A 20,143-nucleotide genomic window follows, 5' to 3' on the forward strand; every position below is an offset into this window, starting at 1 on the left:
AAAAGCCCTGGGATCTGCTGGAACAGATGCTCCTGCGCCGTAAGAAAAGGTTAAATATTTTAATAAGCATTAGCCACATGTTGAAGGTAAAACGAGCTGCTCGCTTTCATTCTTCCCCCCCAACCCGTGCTTTTATTTATTTTTTTTTTTTGTATGCAAATGAACTGGAAGCTTATTAACGAGATGAGAGGCTGGAGCCTAATTAGCAGCAGGCCAAGGGAGCTGTGCTGGAGCTGAGTCAGCGAGTGCGGGCAGCGCTGGCGCCGTCCCCGCAGCGCCGCTGCCAAAGTGCCCCCAAAACCACGGGAATCGGGCAAAACCCTCCCGATTTTGTGATTTTGGAACGGCTGGGGCAGATCAGCTTCAATTTAGGCTCCTGTCTGGACACAGCCCACGGGGGTCACCCCAAAGCCACCGTCCTGGGTTTATTTTTTTGCCGTGTTTCCAGGCGTATATTGAATTTTTGGGGCAGTGGCACCAAGCCGGCGTGGAGCAGCTCTGATGTGTCTGTGGCAGGGGCTGAGCTGCTTTAGCCCCTCTGGAATTTGTTTTTAGGGATTATTTCCTTCTGATTATATCTCTTTCCTTTGCATTCTAAAGAATCATTTTCCCCACAAAACGCTGTGAAGAAAACAAAGGGGAGGGGAACCCCAAACCAAAACCGACACAACAAAAATCAGGGAAAACTTCTTTCTTTTCTTGTAAAATGATCTTTCTTTTCTCCCATCCTTTTTCCTGGCCCCTTTTCTGTGCTCGGGAGGCTCCTGGGGGCAGAGCACAGACCCAGCCAGGGGCACAGGACAAACCCCTCTCGTAATTTGCACCTTCGGAAGGCGCCGGCAGCCGGGCGGCCCCAGCGCTCATTTGCATTTTTAATTACCTGGGCTCTCCCTGCGCCCCTCGGCTGCCCTGCCTGGGGTCAGCGATGGCCGCAGGCCACGGCAGGAACGGAGAGGTTTGGTGGCCCAGAGGATGGGCGAGCTGGTAAGGCAGCGATGACATTCCATTCGAAATGGTTTTTTCCTCTTTTTTTCCCCTCGTTTTTTCTTCCTTTTTTTGGACATATTTTTCTTCTACTCCAGCTCGGTCCAGCCCTGCCTTTGTGGCATCCATCTGCCCCCCTTCCTTTGGGTTTCATCCTCGCCCTTCTCCTCCTCACCCCCCACACCACTGGGCTCCCTCATCCCACACAACCCCCGGCACTGCCAGCACACACAGAGATGCCACAATTCCCCCGTAAAGCGATTAAAACTCTACCTCATTAGCAATAATTAAAAGGTGCAGCACACATTCTCAACAGCTCACGCCCGGAGGCATAGGATATTTTGTTTCTATTCTATTCTATTCTATTCTATTCTATTCTATTCTATTCTATTCTATTCTATTCTATCCCATTCCATTCCATTCCAATTTTATTATTTTGGTTTGGGTTTATTTTGTTTCATTTAAATTTATCTTGCATTCATTTTATTTTACCTGTATTTTTTTTATCTTATAATATCTTTCTATTCTTTTCTTCTACTCCATTGCAGTTTTATTTTATATTTTATTTTATATTTTATTTTATATTTATTTTATTTTTTATTTATTTTTTACTTTATATTTTATTTAATATTTATTTTAATTTTTATTTATTTTTTACTTTATATTTATTTTATATTTATTTTATATTTTATTTTATATTTTATTTTTTATATTTTATATTTTATTTTAAATTTTTATTTTATTTTATATTTTATTTTATATTTTATTTTATTTTTTATTTTTTACTTTATTTTTTATTTTATTTTATTACATTTTTAAAACAGAATTTTCTTTTTTAGGCCCTCCACCCCGTCCCCAGGGTGCTGGCACAGGAGGGACGTGGGGACAGCCACCCACACCCCGAGCAGGGTAGGGCGGGCTGCCTGCATCCAAGGCACAATAAAATATTTTACTACAAAGCAGAATTACTCCAAAGACTGATGGGCTGACTTGTGAGACCCACTCACATTTATGGAGGTCATAAGTTATAGACTCCTGGTGAACTGGAGGAAAACATAACCCTGGCTTTTTATAGGGGAAACTTCTGCCGTATATTAAATTTTCCTGCCAGTAGACGGGGCTTTACTGCCAACTGTAACTTTAACACCTCCCAGCCCCTCGGTTAGGAGGGGAGGATTATTAATAATGTGGGTGTGGGTCGCCAGCCTGGGCTGTCTGCTCACCAAAAGCTTTTTGAAGCTTCTGCTGTGGGAATTATGCAGGGCTCAGTGCATGCCCTGCCTTTTTTCCCTGGGATTTTTGGTCTAAAACATTGCAATGTGAAATGGAAAAGTGCAGGAGCTGCACCTCGGGGTTTGCTGAACTTGGTTGCCCGAAACCAGGGAAACAGAGGGGAAAACGAAAATTAAAAAAATCCTACAGATAAGTGAGTGGCTGGGGGAGAAGGGAAAAAAATGTGGATGCAGAGAGGGGGATGGAGATGGTGAGGAAGAGGCAAATAATCCAGTTTGGATATGGCGAGGAAGAGGCAAATAATCCAGTTTGGCATTTGTGGGTTTCCCTTTCATCCACAAGCAGCCAGCGAGGGGGAACAGAGGGAGGAAGGCAGGGAGGATGCTGCACCCAGCCTGGCTCTGGGAGGCTCCAAGTGCCCTTTTCCCACCTCAAACCTGCCTGAGTTTGGCAGAGAGTGGTCAAGACTCGAGCTGGGAGCAGAGCCAGTTTTTTTTGGGTTTTTTTTTTTGGTTTGTTTTTGTATTTGTATTTGTTTTGTTTTAGTTTTGTTTATTTTCTTTGGCATGGGCAAACCCTCGTGTCCAGGAGATGTCACCTCCGTGTGCCCAGGGAAACTGAGGCACGGGGGCAGGCACCAGGGATGCAGTGCCTCAGGCAGGACCCCAAATCACATCCCTCTGGCTCACACCATCCCAGCACCAGGATATTTATTGCCTTTGTTCACCTCCACCTTTGTACCCCAAACCCTTCCTGCACCTCCCTGGGGAAACCCCCAGGGTATCTCGTTTTCTTCTTTTTCCTCCCCAATAAACACACAAGCTTTGGTTTCAGGGTTTTGGGGTTTTTTTGATTTTTTTTTTTTGCAACAAAAGAAACTATTTATTTGGAATGTGCATTACCAGTACAAATCAGGAAACTGTAAAACCTACACCAAAACCCACCCAAGGACGTGAGGCAGAACCTCTCCCAGTCCCAAAATCCTCCCCCAGCATCATCGGGGCCATCCCACAACCGGGGCCCGGGGAGACTTAACATTTCCCTGCTTGGAGCTGGTCTGAGCCTTGATGAGAAGGGAACAGCTGGGAGCAGGCTGATATTTAAACTGGAATTAGGAGGGAGATAATTCCTGGGGTGGGCGGCTCGGGGGGCTCTGCCGCACAGCGATACAGTTAATTTGCAGCCCGAGCTGGAGGCTGGCCCGAGCTGATATTGCCGTGTTATTTAGAAGAGAAAGGTCAGGCTGGAGATTGAATAATCATTGACAAGAAATCCATGGGGGAGCAGCGTGGGGAGGCAGCTCCAGCATCCCCGGCTGCTCTCCTGGGGATTCATCCCGAGGGGATGCTGCCCACGGGGTGCCAGGGGCACAGAGCCACAGCCACCCCCCAGGCCATCCACAGTCTGGTTTTCATCCTATGCACAAGCTCTTTTCGAAATTATAAATGATTTTTAAATGTAAAATGATTTCTTTTTCTTCCCAGAAACGTTTTCCAATTTTTTTTCCCCTTTTTAAAAATAACCTTCTCACCTCAGGAAAACAGGAGAGGCTATCAAGCCTTCCCCTGCTCCCCATCCCTGCCCCAGACCTTGGTGTGATAAAGAAAATCCCATTTCTAGCTATTTTTGGAAAGCAGTGCACAAGTCTAAAAAAGCAGTAAAGGGATTTTTTTGTTGTGGTTTTTTTTTTTTTTTGGTGGGTTTTTGGTTTTGTTTGTTTTTGGTTTTGTTTGGATGTGTTTTTTTGTTGTTTGGTGGGTTTTTTTTTTTTTTAAGGGGGGGCTTGTTTTGTTTTTGGGGTTTTTTTTGGTTTTGTTTGGGTTTTTTGTTTTGTTTTGTTTATTTGTATTGTGTTTTGTTTTTTTTTTTTGCATGGGCAAACCCTCGTGTCCAGGAGATGTCACCTCCGTATGCCCAGGGAAACTGAGGCACGGGGGCAGGCACCAGGGATGCAGTGCCTCAGCTCAGGCAGGATCCCAAATCACATCCCTCTGACCCACACCATCCCAGCACCAGGATATTTACTGCCTTTGTTCACTCCCACCTCTGCACCCCAAACCCTTCCTGCACCTCCTGAGGAAACCCCCAGGGTATCTCGTTTTCCTCTTTTTCCTCCCCAATAAATACACCAGCTTTGGTTTCAGGGTTTTGGTTTTTTTTGAATTTTTTTTTTTTTTTTGCAACAAAAGAAACTATTTATTTGGAATATGCATTACCAGTACAAATCAGGAAACTGTAAAACCTACACCTTGTTAGTATCGTCATAGAACATAAAAGTTTCAATTGGGATCAGAAAGACAGAGGCCTTTTTTTTTTCTTTACAGAAGCAGAAAAGTTTCAAAACCAGGTTGGAACAGAGAGTCTTTTTTTTTTCCTTTTTTCTGTAAGGGTTTTTCTTTTTTTTTTCCTTTCTTTTTTTTTTTTTTCTTTTTAATATTTGGAATCCATTAGGAAGAGAGAAAAAACAAAAAGATGGGGAGAAAAAAAAATAGAAAAGAAAAAGCAACTCCAAAGTGGATCACCTTTACAAGGGACAGAAAGGGCTTTGCAAGAACAAAAAAAGCAAACTGACAAAACCAACCCCCCAGGCAATGTCTGATTTACATCCTCTTAATAATAATAAAATAATAATAATAATAAAGGTGTACGAAAACAAAAGGACTCCAGGAAACCTTGGGATTAAAAGAACACCCCAAACCCTAAACTGGTCAGTGATGTGAAAAGCTCAGGGGTTTTTTGGGAGGAGCAGGAAAATGTTTCAGGAGAAAACTGAAGTGATGCCAACCAGCACCTCCCTCAGGGCTTCTCCTTGAACCCCACTGCATCCACTGGGATTTGGGCCTGGATTTGGGACATTCTGGCCATGTCCCAGCCCTTGTCCCTGCTCAGGGCTCGGGGCCAGGCTCTGAGGCCTCATCTCCAGCAAGGCGAGGTTGGAACATTCCTTACCCCAAACCCCTCGCGCTTGGGACACTGGGATTCAGGGAGGAGAACCAACCATCCCCACGTTTTGGGAAGGATTCCTGCCCTTTCATCATCACTCCCAGGCAGCTCAGCAACACCCCCAGAATGGAGGGTGGAACCTGTGGAACCCACAGCGGGGCTCAGGGCTTGACTCCCCACCACCTTCTCCCCAAAAGCCCTGGGAATTCCATCTCTTTCCAGAGGTGAAATCCCGCAGCTCAGCCCCAGAGCAGCCACACCAGGATCCTCTGGAGCTGGGATCTGAAAGGAGCAGGGAGAAACTCCTTCCCCCAAAAACACCACCAGCACTTTTCACATCACTCTGGTCACAGCTCAAAAGCGCAGGGGAGGTGGCAAGGCCATCGTCTCAGACAGGTCAAAATAAACTCATCATCATCATCATCATCATCATCATCATCATCATCAAAGCCCCCTCCCCCCCATCCCAAACAAGGCAAAAATATAAAAAAAAAAAAACCAACAAAAAGGTTCATTTCTGGGTCTCAACGTTAAAAACATAAAGTGTTAGACTGTACCTATTAATGCTCACTATTCCAACCATTTTTTTTCTTTTTAAAGTTTTACAAAATGAATTACCGTCACTTTTTAAACATTGTGTAAGAAGAAATGAGTGTGCACAACTCTACACTTTTCTAGCATTCTTGAACTAATTCACAAATGCGAGAAAATGGAAAAAAAACCAAACCATGGGAAAAAACAAACAAACAAAAAAAAGGAGGATGAATGTAGGTAGTTTGATGTTATAAACTATACAGGAATGAAGCGCTTGTTGCCACAGAAAGAACAGGGATGGGACTTTCCCCCTGTTCAATTTTGCGTGCTAAGAGGGTCATTTTTTATTCTTTTATTATAAACACTATTAAATTCCGACTGCGTTTTTGGTTTTTTTTTTTTCTCCTTTATCTGAATATACAAGAACATTCATTATCAAATGTTCGTTATCATCAATACTACAAAGAACGAGACACAAATCGCAAGAAACAATGGAAAATGTTAATAAAGCTGAAAGAATCGTCGAGTTTTTTTTTTTGTGATTTTTTTTTCATTTTTATTTTTTTTGAGTTTCTGCAGGTTTTTTTTTTGTTTGTGTTTTTTTTGTGGTTTTTTTTTTGTTTTGTTTTGTTTTTTTTTTTTGGTATCGAAGTCAGGTTTTTCTGGGCAGAAAAGAGAAATAATAATAATAAAAAAGAAGAAGAAGAAGAAAAAAAACCCCACAACACTCAGGGCTGGAGCAGGAGAGGAGGAGAATGGGGAGGAGAAACAAAACCCAAAAATTAAAAAAAAATAAAAAAAGCAAAGGAAAAGGCAAGCCAACACAACCTGGAGGGACCAAGTGGGGAACCCAGGAGGGGATTTGCAAAGTACCGTGGAGGAGCGAGGGGCAGCCTGGGCAGGGGAGCACAGGGCAGGGGGGCAGCCCCAGCGTGGGCTGGCTCCAGCAGGCCGTGGTTTGGCTCATTCCCAGCTGGATTCCAAAGGGATGGTGGCATTCCTGCAGGCAGGGCACTGCTGTGGCTCAGCAGGAGAGGCCTGAGCCAGTCCTGTGTCCCTGGAACGCTGTGCCAGGACAGGTTCGTGTAAAATAAGCTGGAAGTGGACAAAAGGCAGATGGGAAGACGAGGAGGGAAGTGGGAAGGTGCAGAGCTGGGGAAGGTGGGCAGCACCTCCCGAGTGTCCTTGCAGGAAAACAACCTTCTCCATGCTCCTATCACACAGCTGGGAGGCAGCCCCAGGCTCCTCATGTCACATCCTGCTCTGCCCACTCTGCCATGGATGCAAAAGGAGCAGGAAGTGTCACTGCTGGACACATGACACCCGTGCTGCAAGGTGACAGCGTGCTGGAGCTGCAGCCACACCACCAAGGACCATTATTTTTTCCAGCAGAAGGGTGGAAGTATTTTTGGCAGAGCTCTAATTTTAAATGGTTTCTGTTTAACGCTGCTCCGTGCTGGCAGTTCCCACCTCGAGACCAGCACAAGCAGGGTGGGCATGGACATTCAACAGCGTGAGGTACTGATCCCAGGGGATCCTGGCATCCACCATGAGGTGCCAGACATCCTGCACCCTCACCAGTCCCACCACACCCAGGGTCTTGGTGCAGGCTGGCTCGTCAGCCTCCTCGTGCCCACGGAAAGAACCGATGGCCACAAGTCCCACCATGGCACAAAGCTCAGCCCGCTGCCCAGGGGAGCTGGTGCTGCCTCTTCCTGCTCTTCCACGGAAGCCACATCCTCCCAGCACCAGCCTGAAGGGGCAGGATGAAGCCTTGCTTGCCAGCCACCACTGCTTGTCCCAACAGTGGGGCAGAAAAGCTGGGCACAAAGTCCCGTGAGTCCTTCCATGGCCACTGCCCAGGTAACTCCTGGGATCAAACCAGCAGCTCCAGCACCCAGACATCCCCCAGAGGGGCAGCCTCCCGTCCTACAGAGCAAACCTGTGGTGTGAAGAGCTACCAAAAGCACCCAAGACACTCACCCCAGCACTTCCAGCCCCTGGCATTCTGCTGCCCATCCCTCACTGCTGGCTTTGGGAATGCAGGGGGTGGCACAAACCTCTGTGGGTGCTGCCTGAACTGGGGACACAGCTCCTCCTGGAAACAGGAGCCAACACCCCGTGGCACTGCCCTCCACCACCAGCCTCTCCAGGTGCTGTGAGAGAACTGCTGGTGTCCCACCAGCCATCCATGCCTGATCCCACACAGCTCCGTGGAGGTGTTACCAGCGATGGCTGCTCCTCACCTGCCTCTGCCTCCCTTCCTTCCCTCCTCTTCTTCCCTCCAGCAACAGGCAGGCAGGACAGCAGGGCTCCACAGCTCATCCAGATCACAGCAGCCAGTGGGAGGGATGCTTGGCTGAGAAGGGCTGGCACTGGGAATTTCCCCAGGGCTGGCAATGGGAACGGTACCTTTAGGAAGCGAGGGGGAGCACGCTGGCTCCTTCTACGTGCACGGGGCTGTGCCACCTGCCCTGTGCCTGCAGCAGCTGAGGGACAGCTCACAGGGCAGGGCTGAGTGAGGGAAGCTGCAGAGATGAGGAGGGAGCAGATTCCCTATGGTGGCAATTCCCTACGGAGAGGTAGCGTGAAAGGAAGGGGGCAGGGGCTGCCTGCTAGCGAGGGAGCAGACGTGACTGAGGTACATTTGTAGCTCCTCAGAAAGACACCAGCATGAGGCTGTACACTGCTCTGGCCTTGGTTTGTGTGGTGGTGGTGGTGGTGGATTTTTGCTTTTCCTCCTTAAAATCCTTCTACCTTGGGTGGGAAGCGGGGAGGGGAAGGGAGCGGTGTTGTGGCGGTGGCGGGGAGGGGGAGAGCGGCTTCTACCCAGAAAAGAAAGGGAAGAGAGTATAAAGAAGTGTCCAGATTGGCTGAAAAAAGCATCCCGACGAAGAGAAGAGAAGGAGTCTTCTTGTGTGTGCTGATTGGGTTCACCTCCAGTCTGACTGCTGCGGTGTTAGGAGAGGCCCCCTCCTCTCCCGCCCCCGCCGGGGCCGGCTCAGCCAGGGATGCAATTTGCTGGGAGATCAGTTGGAGGTATCAGAGTGAACGCTGCCAGGGCCTTCTGTGGGGGAGGTCACCGACGATGGGGTAGTAGCGTCTTGCCAACCTCCATTAGCCTGAAGGGAGGGACACACACACACGGACATCAGTCACCCCACGGCATGGCACAAGCAGCCCTACCCAAGGCACCCATCCTCCTCAGATCCGCCCCCTTCTCCCTCAGCTGGGATTGGTGTAGGAGGCAAAGATGTCCCCTCTGATTCCCCCATCCCACCCCAGACCACAGGGCTCCATCACAGAGCAGAAACATTTCTGTTGAAAACAGATTTTGATAAAGTGCAAGTGCTCATGGAAAGTCCATCCCTTACAAAAAAACCAGTGTATTTCTCCAGAACCCTGAGCTCTGGTTGTCTGGGGTTTTTTAACCCCCAATTATAACTCTTCCTCATATGGAAGAAAGAAAATAGCAAGCAGAATGAGCAGCCTGAATGTTATCTGAACCCAAGTGCTGTGAATATGCAGAACAATCAGCGGGTCCCATGGAACTGCTGAGCTGAGCTGTGCCCCCCAGAAAAGCTCCACATCCCCGCCTCATCCAGGGAAACACAGCCACAGCTCGACAGAGGTGCCAGCACTATATCCCATCTGAGGGTTCATGCAGCAAACCATGGCACACAACTCATTTCTTCTCCTAAAAACAGATGCAGAGCCAAATTCTCCAGGCGCTCCAGAGCTGAGCTCCGGAGGGCCCCGGCTGCCGCGGGCAGGAGCCGGCAGCGCACAGAAGCTGCTCCTCTGCTGCTGCCATCCCCTCTGGAGAGGAGCAGATGTCGCACCCAACCTCCTCTGCTTCCTCTGACATTGATACAGTGCTTGGCAAATTAATCCTTCCCAAGCACTGCCCCAGCTCCAGTTGGCAGCAGTGGCTGTCCTGCTTTAGACACGCCCGGGCTGCTTTGCCCACTGTGGCTGCCTGGCCTGTCCCACTGCCTGCTGCATCCTCCAGTGCTGGCCCTGCCAGCTGGGGCCCTGCACACCCCACAGGGCTCAGGGGAGGAAATCTCCCCACCCTGATGCTACCTTAGGTTTTAAGTGTTTCTGTTCTGCTGTGGTGTGCAGCTTTTAGCTTTACATTCAGTGTTACTGGGATCTTTTCACAGGGTGGTGAAGACAAAAAAATCCTATTCTAGCTGGAGACTCAAGGACAATCTTCAAAATAAACAACGTGAGAAGAGGAGAGTGGGCAAGCAAGCAAGGAGGAGGAAACTTCATAATTTGAAGATATTAATTAGACAGTTAACTCCTAGATGCAAATGGACTAAAACTTATAAAAATGTGAGATCTTGTCACCAAATCTTCTTTTGCTTCCATCTTGGAGCCATCCAGGTACTGCCAGGGTATGGCTTTTGAAGACACTTCAATAAATATCCACTTTATTCCTCTTAACTCTGTCTAGCCTCTGTTCCAGCTCCTTAAGGCATCACTGAGGTGCTGCTGCCCAGCCCTTGCCTGCCTGAGAGGATGCTGTGATGGGAGCAAAGAGCTGGCAGGCAGGAGAACTCAAGTTTGAGGAGTCACACCACCTCCCAGCAGGGCATGCACAAAGCAAACAAGACAAGAGGTGTGTGCACACCCCTTGCTGTGTCCTTGTGCTTTTCCATACCTGCATGGCAGCAAAGGGGCTCAGGAAATCAACAGCAAGGAATCATGACCTCAGCTTGCTCACAGGTTAGCAGACCCACTCTGCAACACCTCAGGTGCAAGGTGACACCAGACGATGCCTGAGCATCACCAGCCCCGTGTACCCCATGCCCACTGCCCCCACCAGCTCCCACCCAGAGCCAGGCCCTGACCCACCATCCCTGCTCTCCCCAGGAGGCAATACCCACCCTTACACATCTTGGACTGCTGCAAGAGGCAGCAATTACTGTAGATTATCAGCCTGACAATGACAGGCCGCGTAAAGAGAGACACAGAGCCAACTCCGCCGCCCCGAGACTGGCATATTCAAGTACACTTAGGACATTAATAGCAATTTACGTGCCATCAGTGAGAGAGAACCACAATAGCTGTGCTGGCAGCCTCTTATTACCAAGCCTGTTATTTGTTGGAGTTACAAGCTATAATCACAACAGAAACTTTCAAAACCCTTATCTTGCGTGACGCACCAAATCTATTTCAGAGCCGTAATTGCTATGTCACCGGAGAGTTTGCTGCTTAATGCACTCAGATGCCATTTAGTGTTTGCAGGGTCGTTACAGGAGCAGGAGGGGGGAGAGGAGAGCAGTGGGGGCCTGTGGAGGAGCAGGGCTCTGGCCCTATTGTGCTCAACTATTTTTAGCCTTTTTCTTTTTTGCCTGCCAGCCACAGAAGCAATCGAGCGGTGGCTTCACGTTCAGCACCCAAAATCCTTGGAAGGCACTGCAGATTGGGAATGAGACTTCCTGTGCTTCAGGAGTTTGTGTGGCTGAATGCAACCTTGGTTGCATCCAACTGGGAAGTCAAGGGGACGTTGGGGAGAAGCCAGTGTGGCCTGGGAAGGCCTAAGTTGTGGGTCAAGTGACAGAAAGGAGGACCCAAGGTTGGCTCTGACCCAAGGTTGGCTGTGACATCTTGATACCATCCTTTGGTATGGAAAAGTCCTCCATGAGGAGGCTGGATCCCTCCCCAGGCAGAGGGCATGCAGGAACCATCCCCACTCATCCTGGAGTTCACTCCATCGCTGCATGGACCAAGCCACATGTGGGATCCATCCAGTCCCACCCAGATGGCTCCATGTCTTCCAAGCAAGGAATGCCCTGGGGTTTGACTGTAGTAAATCAGTTGGGATCTCCCTCAAAGACAAGGGAGTCTTCTGAGGAGGCTGCTCCTCATTGCAGAGCCCCTGCACATGGCTGTGACTTCTTCAGGAGGGGCAGATGCCAAAGACAGAGCAGTGGTCTCCAGGACATCTTTTCAGATGTCACCTTCTGGTACCAGAGCACAGGCAAAGCCTTGGTGACTGTCCAAATATGGAGCCCCAGTGAAAGACTGCTGAAGTAACTGGTTTTGATGCCCAATTCCACAGGTCTCAGCATTTTTGTCACCTCCAGCAAGTCTGGCTGGCTCCCTGCCCAGGCCTCCTACGTGGGGCTGGGAGATGACTTTCTGCCAATTTTTATCGACTCCTGCTTAGCAAGGAGGCTGTCTCAGCACCCCACCTCCTGTGACCAAATCCTAGTCCCCCCAGCAATGGCACAGGGTGTCAGAACAGCCTCCAAACACCCCAGTTACCAGCCAGTCTGACAGAGCAGCCTCAATGCCTTTTCAGACCTCTGAGCTCCTAAGAGCTTTATCAGGACCTCCTTACAATATGCACTGAAGGTCTTCTCACACACCAGAGAATCCAGCCTGGTCAGGACATCCCTTCCCCAGGGTCATGGCCAGGCATCCATGGCCATCAGAACACACCAAGGCATCCCTTATGGATGGAGCCTGTCACTGAAGCCCTGCCAGACCAAATTCTCTAATTCCATTCCTGGTGTGGTCAGGACCATAAACCAAAACTCAACCACGATGGTGAACTGCAGCTGGCTGAGGAACAGAACAACAACTTTTTTCCCAAGGCTCAGCTTTTTAGAGCAGAAGATCTCAGGTTAAATAAGGAGCTCTCAGCTTCTTCTTTTACCAATCCTTGCTGACAAAAGTGGATCCAAACTCCCTGTCACACCCTGCCACTGGTCACCACCATCCAGGTCACACACACGCTGCTCTGTGAGCAGGCACAGGTCTGCACAGAAGCAGTTTTAAATCAAAACCTTCACTCTCTGATGAACTTTAAAAACAGCTCGTCATTTTACATGTTTAAATCATCCGTAAATTAAATTAAGTCCAAAACCAAATTTCTGAAAGGCTTTAAGATGACTTTAGTTCACTCATTCAGTAGCATATGGGGGAAGCAGCACACTTGGTGGATTTACAGCCATGGGCCAGCAGCAGGAAAGGTGATGTTTTGGGGTAGGACACTCCAGAGGACTGTGGCCATAAACATCCAACTTCTACTGGAACCCAACAGCACCTGAGCTTTCCTAAATGCTTTGAAATCCCTGCTCTTGGGGGACCTCCTGGATACTCATGGACAAACATGAACAAACACTGAAACACTGTCCAGACAGCCCAGACATTTAACAACTCTCACCTCACAGTGCAAAACCCTCAAAACAGCCTCAAAGTTTGCCAAAAGGGGTGGCTACACCCCAAACCTCCCGAAAGGATTTAACATTTAACAACTCTCACCTCACGGGGCAAAACCCTACAGCCTCAAAGTTTGCCAAAAGGGGTGGCTCACACTCCATACCTCCTGAAAGGAGGGGAGGTCCCTCCTTCTTCTCAGCGTGACCCAAGGCTGGGTATCCACAGGACAGCTCCTCCACTGTCAGAGTGTCCCCATCCCTTGCTGGGAGCGGTGCTGTCCCCACCTGTGCAGGACAAGGCTCAGTTCTCCCTCTGCCCCTGCCGTGGGTCACAGCACTGGTGATGGCTGGGACATTGCCCATTATCCTGCTAACGATGCAGAACCAGCTCCAGCCCTTCCCGCCCTCGGAGCAGCCTGTCAGCCACAGCAGCACAGCCTCCCAGGGAACTGGGCTGTGGGTAGATCCTTCTCCTCAGCTGTCACGACTTACACGCATTTAAAAATTCATCCTCCACCGAGGAAGGCAAACCCCGAGCGCTGTCTCTCCTGCCAAGGTTTCCAGCAGTGGAGCTGGGCAACCTGCCGCTGACTGCCCGGTGCTGACGGGCTCCAGGGATGGCTTAACCTCAGCCCCGTGCAGACATCATTGTGACAGGGCTCCTGACTGGGTTTCGGCTCATCTCCTGCCAGCAGCTCACGGGGACGCTCGGGTGATGTGGGGACGGCAGCTTTGTGTGTCACAGTCAGCTCTGCCCTGTGTTCCTCCTCGCCATGGAAGGGTTCAGGGAAAGGCAGGGAAGCCCTGCCTGCCTGATGGACACAGTCACCCTGCCTGCATTGAGGAGTTCCCCAGCACCAATGCTTCCAAAAGGGCAGCCACACCTCAGGGTGCACAAACTGGGATCTATCAAGGGACCTCAATGGATGGGAAGACATTAAGTGACATCCCATCCCTGGCTGGGATACAGGGCAAACAAACAGACAATCCAGAAGGTGCTTCCTAAACTGTCTGCTCAGCTCTGGACTCCCTGCCTCATTCCCCATGCCTACCACAGCTTTGTGGGGAACTGAGGAGTCACCCACAGGGTGCAGTGTCCCTTTGCCAACCTGCCCCTCTCTTGACAACATCCAGTATGGGTCAGTTTGGGCTCCTGCCCTCCCTGAAAACCAGCCTGAGAAGACAAGGGATGCCAAACATGCCAGGTCCCTGTCTGGGATGCACAGAGGGAACCGCCAAGCCCCTGTCACTCTCAGTTCACCAGTCCTCATTGCTACTCATAGGAACACTGATTATCCCAAAAAGAACCACAGCCAGAAACACCAGCCCAGCTCTCCTTGTCCTATTCAGCTTTTGAGTTTTCGCTCTCTCTTCCTTCTCCTCTCCCCAATCACCCCCTCCCTGCCTCAAAATCCCCAGCAGCAACTCTCCCCCCCAAATTTTGGCTTAACCCAGCCCACTGTTATTTTCCAAGCCAACTGCAACTGTAATCAGCTCAGCCTCTTTCCTTGGGGGTATTTTAATTTATACAAAAGTATCATCTCTTATCATGATCAGCCTGCGATTCATTTACTCTCCAAGTATTAAAAAGCCAGAAAGGGAATAAATTCAGCACACGGAGAAATTAATGCGGAACGATAGGCTCTTTCATGTGGCATTTCCAAGTGCCGTTTTTGCAAGGGGCTTATGTAATGAGACATAATTATCTGCACATGTTCAATTACATTACTTCACAAATCCTCCCTGCCTCTGCCTCCTGACGTCAAGCCGCCCACTAAGCCCTGGTGCCTGCAGGAGAGGGGAGCAGAGCCCCCCGTCCCAGGGCACCCCTCTCTGCATGCTGGTGGTGGCCGTCCTGCAAGATGGTCACACACCAGGTGACAAATGGCCCAGTGGACTGGAGGGTGATGGGACTGGCTGGTGATGGCACCGTGCTGGGGTCACCACCATCCCACCCAGAGGATCACCACCATCCCACCCAGAGGATCATCGCCTCTCTGACCAGTTCAAGGCGTCCCCATGTCCAGGGCCAGCTGCCTCCTCCTCTGTGCCACCCCGGACACTGCTGCCACCACCCACTCAGCGCTCACAGCCTCCTTTTCCAGGCTGCCCTCCTCTCCCAGCTTGCTGTCACTGCTGCTGAGAGGGTGGACGATTGATCTGAGAAATGAAGTTGGATTGCTGTCCCGAATCTACACTGGGTTCTCCTTGTGTGTGTCTGATCGATTTCCCCCTGTGCGACACAGCTTGTCGCTACGAATTTTCATGCTAGTCAGAACCCGCCAGCGCACCCAAGAACAAGGAGAAGATGCTCCAGAGACCGCCCTCCCCCTCGCATCCTCCCCCAGCCCGCTTGGGCGAGGTTTCCTTGGGTTGATGCTGGTTGGCTTTGTGGGCTTTTTTCCTCCTTTTATTCACAACCGCCATCGCCGCCGTGCCCGCATCGCCGCCGCGCTCTTGGACCCTGGCCGGGGATGGGTTATTTTTAACCATCCAGGGTGGAGCCACCAGCATGGAGCCACCTCGTTTGAGGTGACATTGCCCACCATGGCTACGGGAGGTGTCACCTGTTTAGCAGCTCCGTGCGTGGCCGCAGGTGGCGGGGGGACGCTGATGGGCTGTGACAGTGCGAGACGCCAGCTGCCTGCACGCTGCCTGCCCCGCCACCGCCACTTTTTTTGTGGGCAAAGCTGCGCCGCTGGCGTGACCGATACTGAAGCAATAAACTAGGTGACCGTAAAAGCAAAGACAAGTCCTACTAAGTGGCATTCTGAGCCCTATGGCTTTGAAATAATTGGTAGTGAGAGAACAAAAATGATAAAAAAAACCAAAAAACAACCCAAAAGACCAGAACCCAAGCCTGTTTTTTTTCTTACACTGATGCCCTGCGGACTATACATCTGACTTGCCGCGAGTCCGTCACTGTATCCTCCTGTCTGGCTGATAACATGGCGAAGGGTATCCACCTAAACAGACCAACAACAACAAAGACACAAATTAGAGGGAAGGAAAGGTTAGTGGCCAAAGCTGCTTCCGTTCATCTTTGGCAAGATAAAAGCAAACAAACACGGATAACAATGATCATGGTCACCATCGTAATAAAAACAAAGGTGTACGTTCGAAGAGGGATCAAAGAGAGCCGCAGCTGGTCTTTTGGAGAGAAATGAGCCAGAGGACCTCTCCTGCCTCCCTCACCATCCCCTGCCCGCCCCAGCAGCCCTGTCACACTCTCCTTGGTCCCATGTCCTTTGGCAAAGAGAGTGGGGAGGGAGAACAGCATGACAAGTGCGGGGTGGCATCTCCTGGAGCACACTGTTGCAGCCATCTCCAGCATCGTGCTCAAGGACCCACCTTCCTACCCTACCCCCTTCCACCCCTGACCCCAAGCACTGCTCACGGCAGCAGAAGGAGATCTTTGGAGTTGGCTGAGCGCCTCCACTGTGGAGGGCCCAGAAAGGAAATATACCTACCATGGCAAAGGCACCAGCAGCTCTCCTCTGGGTGCCCCGTTCCTCTCCCTCACACCCCAGCCCAGCCCCAGCAGTGGCACATGTGGTGAGCACGTCTCACCGCCTGTGGATGATGTGTGCTCCTCATCCAGCCCCAGGGGGGAGCAGCCTCAGCTTTAGAGAGTTCTCCTTGCCCAATGCAGAAGTGTCAGAGTGGCTGTCGTCTCTCAGCACAGAACAGAGCCTTAGATGCCAGAGAGGGACTCGTGGCATATCTGGACATCAGATGGGAGGTGGGAGATCTGAGTGAGATCCTGGCTATTTAAAATTCTTTCTTTTTGCCCCAAGCATGGGTTGATGTTTCAGTATTGCTGCTCAAAGCTCCCTTGCTCTCTCCTCCTGGCATGTACAGGGGTGGTGTGAGTGCCTGTTCTTTGGGGAGGTAGGGAGATGGTCAAGGGTGGCTTTTAATTATAAAAAAATAAATTAAAAAAATTATCTACATATTTGAACATTTATTGCCTGTCAGCAGACACCTAGTTTGGCATCAAAGGAGTAAGTGGAAGTCTTGGAAAACGAGACACCAGTCCAAACATCTGGCCCATTCCCTTGGAAGAATAAAGCAAGCAGAACCTAAACCTGAGCTGCTTTTGTTTGAGTTTGTGCCTGTTCTTCTACACCTTCTCTCCTCCTAGTATGACTATCAAGCCAGAGCCAAATGCATTCACAAAGTGTGGGCAAGTCTCCTCAAGACCATGGTTGTTGGTTTGGTTGGGTGTTTGGTTTTGGTTTCTTTTGGATTGTTTTTTGGTTTGGTTTTTTCTTTTTTCTTTTTTTAGTGGTTGTTCCTATTGCCTTTTTTTTTTTTTTTTGGTTGGTTGGTTGGTTTTTTGGTTTGGTTTGCCTTTTTTTTTAAAGTGTTGGTTGGTTGATTTGTGCTGGTTGAGATTTGCTCTTTTCAGACGGGAGGGAGAAGTGCCAATACAATCAAAGGCTCCTCCAACACTAATGCATTCACTGGCAGTACATCGGATGGGTCCCTACCTGTGACTGCACGTTGGCTCCAACCTGGGCCCCTTGGTAAGAATCCCCATTGAGAGACTGCACGCTCATGAACAAGTCTCCAGAGTTTGACATGTTAAAAGAACTGGAAGAACCTGGAAAGGAAAGAGTGAGGCACCTGAATCACAGAAAGGAAAAAGATCCACCCCATGACTCTCAGCCAAGAGGAAGGAACAACATGCAAAGCAACCACAAAAACAAAAACACACAGTCAGGTTAGTAGTATGAAGAACAGAGCAAGCAAAAAAAAAAAAAGGATGCACTCTTGAGGTTATTCAAAGCCACATGTTGTTACAGCTCAATGCCAAGAACATTCTTCAACAGCTCCTCAGCTGGAGGAAGAATTCTTCATGCTTTTGACTGAGACAAACAAAATACAGCCTGGAGGACTCGGACAGCATCAGAATCCTTCAGACAGCTCTGAAGGATCCCAGTTGTTGGAGGTGTCCACCCAGCAGACTGTACTAGAGACCAGAACTACCCAGACAAGCCCTGCTATCAAGAGCAGAAGCCTTTGCAGCAGGTGAACCAAGCCCATGCTGAGAAGCTCAGACAGGGTGGGTAATTCTAGCCCGAACTGCTCCCTGCAGGGTGAGACATCCAGAGCCCATCCAGCCCCACAGCTGGAGCTTTGGCTGAGCCACATGGGGCTCTGTGAGGGAGTTCTGCATGGGGTTTGCCTTCAGGACATCAGGAACCCATCAATGCTGGGAACTGCCGAGCACCAGGAGAAAAGGCTCACAAAAATATGAAGGCATCTGGGTTAAACTCCCAGTGCCCATCACGCTGGCAAAAGTCTTTCATTGTGAGAGAAGACAAGGGTGTCACAGCCCTCCTGGGCCAGCTGCCCCAGAAGAACAAGCTCTGGAAGCAAATTCCCCACTGCATGCACCAGTCGTCGGTGTTACGCTAAAAAACTGTAACAGTGAAGACAACTGGGTGGGATCAGGAGAAAAAAAATCATAAATGAAAAGAGAAAATAAATCCCGCCTTTGCAGAAATAAAAGTTTTATGCCTCCAGCTTCAAGAGATATCTGAGCACCTCCTCAACCACTCAACAGAAGAAACAAACCCATCATGTAACTGTAAGGCAGGGAAGGCAGCAAGGGGGTTAAAAATAAATAAAAAGGTTTTATGGGATTATTTCAGAATTTATCGTGCAGATCAGCGCGTTAAGTGTGAGACAGCTCAACGTGCAAGGTTTAGTTATACATGACGTTAGCCTTGGAAAGGAGAGACTTCAGGGGCCCAGGTCAGCTATGCTCTCAGCTCCAGTCCCAAATATACTCTCATCATCTACACTGCCATTTCCAGCTTGGAACACTGGCAACCACAGTCCTGGTGGAATTGCCCAACTATGGCTCATGTGCACGCTCTGAGAAATGCCTGGCAATCCCCCTCCCTTTGCTGGACAGGGAGGAAACAGGGACAGAACCCAGCTGCACCCTGGAGGTGGACCAGGAAGGCTCTTCTGAAGGAAGCCACCTCTGACAGAGGTCAGGGAGCAGGTGGGAGGTCTATGCTGGAGACTTTATATTCACTACATCCTCTGCTGCTCTCTTAGTGACCAGCTCTTTTGTCAGTTCTCAGAATCCAAGGAAAGCAGAAACATCGCTGCTAAATACAACACCCAAGACAGTCAAGAGAAAGACTCATCTTGAGCACAGTGAGTCTTGGATCAGGACCCTCCCACTGGTGCTCTGTGAAGCCAGGAATAGCTCATTGTCTGTGCTCACTGTCAACCTGCCCAACCTGTTCCAGAGAGCAATCCCACAGCGCTGCGTAAAATAACCGGGACTAGTCAGGAGGCAGCTGTAACCATCACCTCCTCTGCTCAGCTGGCAAAGGGCTCCTGTCACTTCCCAACCTCTCAGGTTACTTGCCACTTTGAAGGCAAAAAACCTAGAGAAATGAGCTGGCAGACTGGGGCCAGCCCACCCTGACAGTGCTCAACTTTAAGCGTGAAGATGGGCACGTTTCACACACACAAAGATGCTTCCAACCCCGTTTTCTGCTGCTGAGAACCAAAAGACTCTGCAGCTACCACTCTCAAGAGGCAGAGAATATTTCCCTCCTCTTTTGAGGTGAGCAGAAATCTTTGATATCACACAAATAATCAGTGGCAGAGCTGGAGAGAGGACTCTGGAATCCCTAAGCACCTGGCATGGCACTGCTATCACTCTGCCCCCAGCTGAGCAACATTTCATCCCACCTTCCCCTACCAAAAGAAAATTACAACAACAATAACAAATAAAAATGCCATAAACTTAACTGATATTTTATTGAAACTTAACAAACCTGGCCATAAAATTGAGACTGGGAGGGAGGAAATAAAAATAAACAAACAGCCACAAACTCTAGTTCTGAAGAGCGACGGTGTCTTGGAAATCATGAGGAGCGCTGGAAATGTCACTTACAAGATATACACTGCTATTGGCAAGGGGTGTTTTTACAATATATGTGCATATCTAAACAGTAAATATGTCTTGCTGCTGATGTGGATGCAGAGATAAATATGCGCATAGCAATGGCCCCCATGTATGGATGCATTTGGATCAGAGCTGTAATTGCAGAGCCCTCTGCACTGCCACGCTGCTGCTGCTGCTTCAGCACTCACCACGCCCCAAATCACAGCAGCCCAAAGCCTGAGACACAGCTAAGAGGGGCTGATGCACCCAGCTGGGAGAGGGGGCAGCAGAGTGAAGAGCCCTGAAAATTCAGACTGGGATATCCTCCACAGAGATAAGATCCAGGAATACA

General features: G+C 49.6%; 1 protein-coding gene across 2 annotated transcripts in view; it reads right to left on the reverse strand.

Moving 5' to 3' along the window:
- Positions 1–4,607: 4,607 nt before the first annotated feature.
- The window catches only part of PBX1 (PBX homeobox 1), a 133,053-nt gene continuing 117,517 nt past the window's right edge, over positions 4,608–20,143 (reverse strand). The window contains exons 7-9 of one of the 2 annotated variants that reach the window (XM_071435803.1): positions 17,366–17,478; positions 15,749–15,838; positions 4,608–8,816 (exon numbers count right to left, since the gene is read on the reverse strand). In XM_071435803.1, the coding sequence (XP_071291904.1) occupies positions 8,724–8,816; positions 15,749–15,838; positions 17,366–17,478 (296 nt within the window). In that variant the 3' untranslated portion in view covers positions 4,608–8,723. The remainder of the gene's footprint in view (positions 8,817–15,748; positions 15,839–17,365; positions 17,479–20,143) is intronic. The other variant, XM_071435804.1, reaches the window with a different exon arrangement.

The sequence above is a fragment of the Agelaius tricolor genome, unplaced genomic scaffold (genome assembly GCF_023055355.1).
Source record: "Agelaius tricolor isolate 1412-34295 unplaced genomic scaffold, bAgeTri1.0.p SCAF_11, whole genome shotgun sequence".
NCBI lineage: Eukaryota > Metazoa > Chordata > Aves > Passeriformes > Icteridae > Agelaius > Agelaius tricolor.